This window comes from Camelina sativa, chromosome 11 (assembly GCF_000633955.1).
Source record: "Camelina sativa cultivar DH55 chromosome 11, Cs, whole genome shotgun sequence".
In the NCBI taxonomy this organism is placed as follows: Eukaryota; Viridiplantae; Streptophyta; class Magnoliopsida; order Brassicales; family Brassicaceae; genus Camelina; species Camelina sativa.
Genome location: NC_025695.1, coordinates 5,073,307 through 5,083,038, shown reverse-complemented (window position 1 = coordinate 5,083,038; position 9,732 = coordinate 5,073,307). Strand labels below are relative to the sequence as shown.

The 9,732-nt window shown below is 41.1% G+C and overlaps 4 protein-coding genes across 10 annotated transcripts in view; 2 read left to right on the top strand and 2 right to left on the bottom strand.

Moving 5' to 3' along the window:
- The window catches only part of LOC104727647 (DDB1- and CUL4-associated factor homolog 1), a gene marked incomplete in the record, with an annotated part of 9,849 nt that extends 8,369 nt beyond the window's left edge, over nucleotides 1-1,480 (top strand). The window contains 2 exon segments of the mRNA XM_010446735.2: nucleotides 1-323; nucleotides 586-1,480. Coding sequence (XP_010445037.2) covers nucleotides 1-323; nucleotides 586-1,311 — 1,049 coding nt within the window.
- Nucleotides 1,561-4,205, bottom strand: LOC104721719 (serine/threonine-protein kinase HT1). 2 transcript variants are annotated; one of them, XM_010439769.1, is made up of 4 exons: nucleotides 4,110-4,205; nucleotides 3,498-3,584; nucleotides 2,315-3,306; nucleotides 1,561-2,198 (listed from the first exon to the last, which is right to left on the bottom strand). In XM_010439769.1, the coding sequence occupies exons 3-4, from the start codon at nucleotides 3,211-3,213 to the stop codon at nucleotides 1,859-1,861; spliced, it is 1,239 nt and encodes a 412-aa protein (XP_010438071.1). In that variant the 5' UTR covers nucleotides 3,214-3,306; nucleotides 3,498-3,584; nucleotides 4,110-4,205; the 3' UTR covers nucleotides 1,561-1,858. The 2 variants fall into 2 exon arrangements, with proteins under 2 accessions (XP_010438071.1, XP_010438072.1); XM_010439770.2 differs by lacking the exon at nucleotides 4,110-4,205 and adding an exon at nucleotides 3,884-4,109 and having other exon boundaries at nucleotides 1,740-2,198.
- LOC104721718 (aspartate--tRNA ligase 2, cytoplasmic) lies at nucleotides 4,503-7,463 on the top strand. Its single transcript, XM_010439768.2, has 10 exons — nucleotides 4,503-5,103; nucleotides 5,203-5,313; nucleotides 5,445-5,558; nucleotides 5,794-6,084; nucleotides 6,171-6,281; nucleotides 6,366-6,419; nucleotides 6,494-6,573; nucleotides 6,691-6,806; nucleotides 6,898-7,012; nucleotides 7,099-7,463. The coding sequence occupies exons 1-10, from the start codon at nucleotides 4,567-4,569 to the stop codon at nucleotides 7,223-7,225; spliced, it is 1,656 nt and encodes a 551-aa protein (XP_010438070.1). The 5' UTR covers nucleotides 4,503-4,566; the 3' UTR covers nucleotides 7,226-7,463.
- LOC104721717 (calcium homeostasis endoplasmic reticulum protein-like) overlaps nucleotides 8,014-9,732 on the bottom strand; it is a 9,823-nt gene continuing 8,104 nt past the window's right edge. For 5 of the 6 annotated variants that reach the window (XM_019232802.1, XM_019232801.1, XM_019232803.1 and 2 more), the window contains exons 4-5: nucleotides 9,018-9,156; nucleotides 8,014-8,901 (exon numbers count right to left, since the gene is read on the bottom strand). In XM_019232802.1, the coding sequence (XP_019088347.1) occupies nucleotides 8,234-8,901; nucleotides 9,018-9,156 (807 nt within the window). In that variant the 3' untranslated portion in view covers nucleotides 8,014-8,233. Of the gene's footprint in view, nucleotides 8,902-9,017; nucleotides 9,290-9,460; nucleotides 9,678-9,732 lie in introns of all 6 variants that reach the window. The other variant, XM_010439767.2, reaches the window with a different exon arrangement.

The following is a 9,732-nucleotide window of genomic DNA, read 5'->3' as shown; positions in this document are numbered from 1 at the left end:
CTGGTGGGCCTAGACACTCCTTTGATGGATGCAAGGCTGCGAAATTCAGCAACTCTGGGCTACGTTTTGCAGCGCTTTCTTGTGAAGCATCAACAAAAGATGTTCTTCTATATGACGTACAGACATGCACTCCTTGCGAGAAACTCACGGACACAATCACATCTTCCAGAAGTAATCCTTATTCTCTTGTACACTTTAGCCCTTGCGATACACTGATATTGTGGAACGGTGTTCTCTGGGACCGCCGTGTCCCAGACGTTGTCCGTCGGTTTGATCAATTTACCGATTATGGCGGCGGTGGTTTTCATCCTTCTAGGAGCGAGGTAATGGATAAATCATATTACTCTTTAATCTGAATCAATGTGATTTATACCAAAGCTATGAAATTGTTGTTCCTAATCCAGTTGACCAAACCTGATGAGAGTCTCTCAACCAAACCCTAGAACATTCTAAGACAGCCTTATAAAACCCATCCCTCAGTACCTGTTCACAACAGTTTCAAATATTCGACATTAACTCGCTATAATATAGTAAAAGAATTACTTGCTGTTTCTTGGCTTATAGACATGTCGTTTCTTATTACAGGTGATCATAAACTCAGAGGTCTGGGACATGAGGTCTTACAAGCTTCTTCGAAGTGTACCATCACTGGACCAGACAGCTATTACGTTCAACTTCAGGGGAGATGTTATATACGCAATGCTGAGGAGAAACATTGAGGACGTTATGTCTGCTGTTCACACACGACGTGTGAAACATCCCTTGTTTGCTGCTTTCCGCACTCTTGATGCAGTCAACTACTCAGACATTGCCACTATACCTGTCGACCGATGTCTTCTTGACTTTGCCACAGAACCAACAGATTCGTTCCTTGGGCTGATCACAATGGAAGACCAAGAAGATATGTTTTCCTCGGCCAGGATGTATGAGATTGGTAGACGGAGACCAACAGATGATGACTCCGATCCCGATGATGATGAAACGGAGGATGAAGATGAAGATGATGAAGACGACGAAGATGACCTGGACCGAATTCTGGGACTAGGTGGAGGAGATGATAGCGATAGTGGAGATGATGATATTAGTAGCGATGACAATGAAGATAGTGGGAGCGAGTTTGATGATGATGGAGGGATGCTCCTTGAAGGTGGTGGTGGTCTAATGGGGTTTATAACTGATGGTGTGGATGAAGATGATGATAATGGTGGGGATGATGAAGATGAAGATGAAGACGAAGATGATGACGATGGTGAGGAGGATTTCTTGAGCAGTGGCGAAGAGGATTATAGAGATAACATTCGTTCTTCTTAAAAGGTTGTAATTTTATTTCCTTTTGACCTCTACAGAGATCTGTATGGGTGGATTTTTATTATCCAAAGTTTTGATGATAAGTTCTTGTATCGTTTTTCTTTGTTAAGTTGCATGTTTTATTTAAATGATGATCAGTAATTAAAAAAAGCAACAGATGTATTCATCATAATCGTGATTTTTAGAAGGTACCATGTGAAAAAGCCAATGAACGTGGGAAGGAGAAAGAGGGAAAAGGCATGCAACTATCAATTCAAGGAAAACTAAACCAAACACTTCAGACAATCACCGTACACTTCTTCTATTTTTGTTTTTTTCGTTTGCTCTTTTTCTTTCTTAATACAAAAATCTAGAAACTCAGTAGGTCTAAAATGGTTGGGTTACTTCTCCTATCTTGGGAAAAGAGATACAATCGGATCGGATATATAATATATAGATAGATACACACACAAACTTACATATATCTAAAGCCCTTCTTGCTTCGCTCTCTCTCTCTCACTCTGTTTTCTCCTTTTCAAGCCTTTCCCCTTCTATGTTCTCCTCAACAGATTTAGTCGACTGTCATTGGTTGTGTCATGCAACATCTGAAACGGGCTTTTCTCACAGTCGTCATTATCTCGGTTTCAGCCGCCTCAAGGAGATTGACAATCTCTGCAAAACAAGGACGGACTTCAGGGTCTGCATCCCAGCAACGTGTCATAATCTCGCCAAGCACAGGGAGACAATCTGTTGGGACCGTGGGGCGAACTCCTCGGTTCACCACCGCAAATGCGGCTTGAACCGCCGTCATGTTCTGGAACGGTAACAGACCTGTTATCAACTCCCACAGCACGATTCCAAAACTATACACGTCCACTTTTTGGGTGTAGGGTCTATGCTGGATCATCTCTCTGCATTAATCAACAGAACGGAATATAGTCTATATATAACTCGCAGAGACTTGAGTTTACCAAGGACAAGAAAAGGATGGAAAATGATTTACAATTCAAGAACTTATTCAACTTACGGGGCCATCCATCTGTAAGTTCCAGTCTCTGGAGTCATCCCTTCGGTTTGAACTTCAATTCTTGCAACGCCAAAATCAGCAATCTTGATGGACCGATCAGCTGATATGAGGAGGTTATCTGACTTTAGATCCCGGTGTATAAAGTTGCGCTCATGGACGTAGGCCATACCCCTGGCAACATCCAATGCCTGCATAACAGCCAACTTCAAAGGTACAGCTCGGTTTTGTCTCTTAGTCAAAAACTGTCTGACCGAACCTCCTTTTGCATATTCAGTCACGATGCACCACACCATTGGTTTAATGCAGGCTCCAATAAACCTAACGATGTTGGGATGCTTCAGAAAGGCAAGCATAGAAACCTCCTGCTGAAACTGCTGTTCAAGGGCTTGTGCCTTTTCCGGGCTATGTTCTGGCCTCTCGAGTAGCTTAATGGCTACATCCTCTCCATTGTAAGTCCCTCTGTATAACTTTCCAAAAGCCCCTTGAGCAAAAGCAGGACCCATGTGAAGTTTCCTCAGGTCTATAGTCCACTCTTCATAGTTTGCCAGTCCCTCGGTTGGATATGTAGTATCCATCAAGGCTTGTGCTAAGGCATCATCGTTAAGTGCATGAGTAACTCGTCCTGGGCGAAAAACGCTTTGGCCAAGAGAGGGAGAGTAGGGACGGCGCATAGGCTTCAAACCAGGATGGCCAATAAGAGCATCACTAGAACCAACGCTACTGTTATCCACAGACATAGACACAGAGCCACCAGCATTACTTGTCTGCATACTGTCAACGGACATGTTTGTACCTTCCTCCCCGAGCTTTTGATAAAAGTCTTGGGTGAAGGCATAGTAGTTGTTATCGTTGTCGTGATTGCCAACGGCGTGCATATCGAAGTTTGGATTCTCAAGCATCCTGTCCAATCTCGTGGTACGCGCGTTATGTATATGATGTCTGACCGAACTGCAAGTCACATGTAGATCTCTTTCAATCACTTCAACATGCACCTAAAGCAAAGATAGACCATAGTAAAGGAGAAAAGATATGAGAAACACAAAATTAGATTTCTAAATATGTAACAAGAAAACAAATGGCTAGCCCGTGCTTTCAGGTTCAGCACAGATCAAGCTATCGTCTATCTTTCTCTCATTGTAGTAAGCCAGTAACTACCAAATAAGGAAAAAGAAAGAAACTTTACCTTAAAGAGCAAATCAATAAGGGAGCCACCAGAAATGAAAGTTAATGTTTGTGCAACCCGTATCAAAAGCTCGTGATGCTCTACACCCTAAAAATAGAAACATAGACATGTTGATGTTACTAAAAAGAATGAAAAAATCGTGAATTTAAGACCTTTTGATACTCAGCTCAGCTACACAGTGGTTCTAAAGGAAGAAAGCAAGTAATTTCACCATTGAATTACATACAAATTTCATTTCAAAGAAGAAAAAAAAAAGCTAAGAATAACAAATGAGAGGTCCTAGAAGAAGGAGAACAAAACTCGTCTATAAACCAAACCAAAAAAAAGAGTACAGATCCGATAATTCCATAATGAGATATGCTAAAACAAACAAGTCACTAGATTACCTAGAGCTTCAGAGACCTCAAAAAATCAGTTGATATGACATGAAAGGAAACACACGATACCCCCTTGAGGCCTTTGGGGGTTACTGGATAAGTAATCAAAGGATCAAAAAATAAAATCTGATTCCGATCAAGAAATTTCAAAACCCCACACACAAAGTAATCAGATCGCAATCGTAAAAAGCTTAACTTGTGATCAAAAATTTGAGAGCTAAAAGAACTCAGAAACCTTAAAGAAGGAAGAGGTGGTCGAACCAAGAAGAGTCAGTCGTCGCTTCCCATTTACTTTTTTTTTTTTTTCCCAGAATTTTTTTATTCTTTTGAGATTTTTATTAATTTTTTGGTCCGTCCTTTGCTGGCAAATTCGTTTTTTTAATTATTATTTTAAATTAACTGAGACAGCTCCAAACCATACTCTCTCTACTATAAAAGTGTCTCACACGCGCGCGTTGTCATACGGACACGTGTCCACTCACCGTGTCGTTTACGCCGTGGATGAATTTTGTTCGTCTTCGTTGGACTAAATAACACTGATTCTAAAGTATTGGGGTCTAAACGAATAGTATAAACATTAACGGGGCCATTCCGTGTTTTTCGTTTTTTTGATATATGGAAAGCTTAGGGTTTCGTGGTTTTCGATTCAGTGGGCTATTTTGATTTTTGACTCATCCTTTTAGCGAGCCATTATGTCGTCGTCGGAGTCTCAAATGCTGTCGGAGGAATCTGGAGAGAAGATAAGCAAGAAAGCAGCGAAGAAGGAAGCCGCGAAGCTAGAGAAGTTACGCCGCCGGCAGGAACACGAAGAAGCTACTCAGAAAACGGCTTCGATGTCTCTCGAAGAGAATGACGAGTTTTCCAGTAACTACGGTGACGTGACTCTCAACGAGTTGCAATCGACGGAGGATCCGAAAGCCGGGAAATGGAGAGAGGCTATTGAAGGAAAAAATTGGATCGATGTGAGCGATTTGGTTGAAGAGATGGCGGAATCGGAGGTTCTTATCAGAGGCCGAGTTCACACGAATCGTCCAGTGTCTGGCAAACTGGGGTTTGTGATCTTGAGGGCGAGTGGATCAACTGTTCAGTGCGTGGTTAGCCAAGCGGAGCAGAACAAAGTGGGCGCCAACATGGTTAAATACCTCAGGCAGCTGAGTCGCGAATCCTTTGTCGATGTCATCGGCGTCGTCGCTCTCCCTAAGGAGCCTTTGACGGGAACTACTCAGCAGGTTCGTTTTCTTTTCTTCTTGTTTTCAGTGTCTCGTTTCATTTGGTTGTGACATTGTTATCTCATGTTTGTGTTTGTGGATCTATAATGTTAATTGCAGGTTGAAATTCAAGTGAGAAAAGTGTACTGCGTCAACAAAGCCTTGGCAAAATTACCACTCAGTGTGGAGGATGCTGCCCGAAGTGAAGCGGATATAGAAAAATCTCTTCAGGTATAGTTTGCTATCTTAAAGTTTTGGAGATGGTACAATTTTGCTTTGAATTTCTGATCATTTGTGTTCTTCTGATGCTTCTATGGTGGTCAATCTGTTCATTAGAGTTGTTGTTTTCATGATTTTTGCAGAGTGGAACGAAAGCTGCTCGTGTCAATCAGGATACTCGTTTGAATCATAGGGTACTTGACATCAGAACACCGGCTAATCAAGCCATCTTCCGCATTCAGTGTCAAATCGAAAATGTAAGGCCTTCATCTTTTTAAAACATGGTGGAAGATTAGATCTTCATTATTTTTAGTCCTGTTTTCATATCTGTTAGTTATGGATATGAGCCTGGTTTGGTAAAAATAAATTATTTGTGTAGGCACCATGACTAGGATAGGATAGTCACTATAGAAATGTGTTATTAGTATAACATTTCATGATTTGGTTGCTTCGTTCTATGTGGTTTTTCTGAATTAGCTATCACTTTTGTAGGCTTTCAGAGAAAAATTACTAGAGAAGTCTTTTGTTGGAATCCACACACCGAAACTGATGGCTGGTAGTAGCGAAGGAGGTTCTGCCGTGTTTAGGTTGGAATACAAAGGGCAGCCTGCTTGTCTCGCTCAGTCTCCTCAACTTCACAAGCAAATGGCAATATGTGGTGACTTGCGACGTGTCTTTGAGATAGGTCCTGTTTTCAGAGCAGAAGACTCGTTCACTCATAGACATCTGTGTGAATTTGTGGGTCTTGATGTGGAGATGGAGATTCAAAAACACTATTCCGAGGTAAGATTGTGCTGTTACTTATATTATTTATCTCAAGTATCTTCTATTGTACCAGTGTGCTAATAATATCTCTCTTGTTTGTGCAGATAATGGACCTTGTGGACGAATTATTTGTGTTTATATTCACTAGTTTGAATGAGAAGTGTAAAAAGGAACTGGAAGCTGTTGCAAAGCAATACCCATTTGAACCTTTGAAGGTACCGTATGCAGTATAAGCAAGGAATATTAGAAACTGAGTTTTTGTATCTTATTGGATTCTGATAATTGGCACTAAATTGCAGTTTCTACCAAAAACATTGAGGTTAACGTTTGAAGAAGGGGTTCAAATGCTGAAGGTATGACTTGTATTTCACCTGAGGTTTTCAAATGGACTTTTTCAATAATAATTGTAATCTTGATGTGTTGACAGGATGCTGGTGTGGAGATTGATCCTCTTGGCGATCTAAACACTGAATCTGAGAGAAAACTTGGCCAACTTGTTTTAGAAAAGTAATCCATTTGTATTGTCTACCCATGTTTGATATCATTTGCGTTTTCAAAATGATTTAGTTCTGTATCTCACAGTTACAATGTTGTTCTAACACTGTGTGTTGTTGATTTCGACAGGTACAACACTGAGTTCTATATTCTGCATCGGTATCCTAAGGCAGTTAGGCCGTTCTACACCATGACTTGTGCCGATAATCCTCTTTACAGCAACTCTTTTGATGTCTTCATCAGAGGTACATCTTTGAGTTATACTTTTTTACCTTGTGTGTTCTCTCTGATTACGTTACTGCCCATTTGATTCTAAGTCGACGTGTTCTGTCCTAGGTGAGGAGATCATATCAGGAGCTCAACGTGTCCATATCCCAGAAGTCTTGGAGCAACGTGCAGGGGAATACGGCATTGATGTCAAGACAATATCCACATACATCGATTCATTCAGGTAATTTACGAGCTGGACCAGCGCGGTGCCGTTACTAGTTTATCTGAGTTCTCTAAGCAGACAATTGCTACAAATAATGTTTACAGGTATGGTGCACCTCCACACGGTGGGTTCGGAGTGGGGCTAGAGCGAGTGGTCATGCTTTTCTGTGCACTGAACAACATCCGGAAAACATCGCTCTTCCCTCGTGACCCTCAAAGGCTTGCACCCTAAGATCTTTTCAACTTAAAGCTAATGAGTGAATAATTGTCAGAGTCCACAATTTTTCCTCATGAAGCTTTTTGAGAGTTTAGTCTTTTACTTCTTGCCTAATTCTTGTCCTTTTGTACAAGTGAATTTTGGTTTTAGCGCTCTGATGCGTATGTTACATTTACGTTATGGAGTAACTAAGCTTTTGTCCAGATATTTGAGTCTTTGTTTTATCAAGATTAGATCCGAAAAATTAGTAGTTCTCAGTTCCGTGTTAGATGTATAAACATCATCATACCGAGTTAAGATTGACAGTTGCTCACCAAATTTCCAAAGATCCGGTCTTTTTGCAGGTCTTAATAAAGGTACGGGCCATTATGGATAGCAACTAGCAATATTTGGGGAACGTGAAGAAGTCTCATAACTCAATTCCAATGTGTATACAGGCACCACATTATAATGAAATAAAATTCTAACCAGAGCATATGGCACACATGGTCTTATATTTGCCTAGTTTCGACCCACATTGTAATGGAGTTATATCAAATGCACCTTCTTCTCTATTGGTTGGGTGGATCTCAACTCATGAAATTCTTCTAATGTTGAGATGAATCTACTATAAGCAAACTTTGATGAGAAACTACCACTACTACTCTTCTTCTTCCACTCTTTCCCACACATACTTGGACAGAATAAAACATACATATAATTATCTGTGTGATAAGATGATATGAGCAACATTGTAAACAGCCAACATGGTTTTCCTAGCTGAAGCTTCTAACAATGAGCTGGTAATCTTTAGATACCGTTAATATAAAATTTCCAAGAGCTCTTACGTTTATCGAAAAGAGGGAATATGTTTAGAAAAACTTTTGTTTAGATGACTGGATGTGATGACAAGTCTATATTTCAATTTTCAAAGCTGAGAGAAGATCACATTTGCCACATTAACAACTACAGTACAAAAAGGCTCAACTTTGTTATCTAACAAGACTGAACTAGCCATCAGAAGATGAGAAATGGAACTGGATCTTATCTGGTTGTAGCTCTTGAACTCATGGATGTGTGATAATTAGTACTTCTGTGTTTTCTGTAAGATGTATAAACATCATCATACTGAGTTGGTTCGTTCGGATCAGCTGTTGCCCCAAGTCCCAATCTCCCTGATCCACTCCTTTTATCGGTGCTTCCATCTGCGTATGTTCCCGTCTCAGGGTCCACCTGTAGATTGGGAGGTGGAGGAATGCAGGCACCTCCTTTCCGTTGTGGACTATCTCGCTCATAATTATCATAGTCGTCCTGTGATTCAGATCCCATGGGACCTTCGCTTGGGTTGACCTCTCCAATCTCTTTGAAGAACTTAGATACTCTCTCGAGTACTTCAGATTGAGGTGTATCAGATGGTGGTATGACAGTTGGGATATCAAGAGGGCTCAATGGAGAGTACGGCACACCACTACCGATCTGCATCTTTCTGACCATCCCAGGGATCAGACCAGGAGGAAAGAGAGGATATGGAGGCGGCTTCTCACCAGCAGGTGGTTGGGTTGGTGGTGGAACAGGAGCGTTAAGCGGCATGGAACCGGGGAAAGCACCAAGAGGCATCACATTTGAGATGAACTGCTGGGTTGCGACGGGATTCAGATGCTCTGAATTCATTGTGCCAGGGACATTACTGTTTGGTGGCTGTTGCAGCATTCCTGCAAGTGCATACGGAAAAAAATTTGTTGATGTATGGTCAAATCTATATCATATTCGTCTTACACATAGGTCGAGTTATATTTTTTGTCTCTTTCACGGAAGAGCGAGAGAGTACCTGTACGTTGTAAGGAGTTTGCTGCTATGATGGGCGAATGAGAAAAGGTATTTGCTGGTGGTCCAGTTTTCATCTCTTTCTCAAGGGAGGAGATGGTGTCTTGATCAAAAACCTCCTTTGAAGCCCAAAACTGCAAAATCTTCTCCAGACGTGACTGGTTTTCTTCCTTGTTCTGTGGAAAGTGGTAAATCCTCCCAAGCATGGAACCCAAAACAGGTCTAAAAGCAAGAGCTTCATTGTCAAACTCGTGCAAGTTTGTCCTCCGTTGCAAACTGTGTTCAAGGAAGCAAAACATTAGTGAAAAAGGGTAAAAATATTAGGGTGGAAGCATCATAATGTTGCAACCTATCATAACGTAACGTTAATAAGATAAACAAAAAACTACATCTATGCAGAATTTCTCTTACATAATAAACAGCGATCAAGAAATTAAGTTTAGATACCTGTCAAAGAGAATGTCATTAGCTAGATAAACTATGTGCATCTGTCTGTCAGAATCATCCATTGCAAAAACCCTGTCTCTTAGTGCCTCTGCTAAAGCTGGTGCAAAGGGAGATCTCTGCATGAACCAAATCTTAGCACTTTTGATAGACTCTTTTGTGCCATTAAGGTTGCCTAAGACGCCATTTAGTTCCATCGCAACATCAGTAGGGAGTGGACCAGAAAGACCTCGGAATGCATGAGTTGACTGATCAAAATCAGGGCGAGCATGGGG

Coding starts and splice junctions, on each gene's coding strand:
- LOC104721719 (XM_010439769.1), bottom strand. CDS start 3,213: ATGCTTGAGAATCCAAACTTCGATATGCACGCCGTTGGCAATCACGAC. Junction 2,199..2,314: donor ACTTACAGATGGATGGCCCC/GTAAGTTGAATA, acceptor TGATTAATGCAG/AGAGATGATCCAGCATAGAC.
- LOC104721718 (XM_010439768.2), top strand. CDS start 4,567: ATGTCGTCGTCGGAGTCTCAAATGCTGTCGGAGGAATCTGGAGAGAAG. Junction 6,282..6,365: donor ACCCATTTGAACCTTTGAAG/GTACCGTATGCA, acceptor ACTAAATTGCAG/TTTCTACCAAAAACATTGAG. Junction 7,013..7,098: donor ACATACATCGATTCATTCAG/GTAATTTACGAG, acceptor TAATGTTTACAG/GTATGGTGCACCTCCACACG.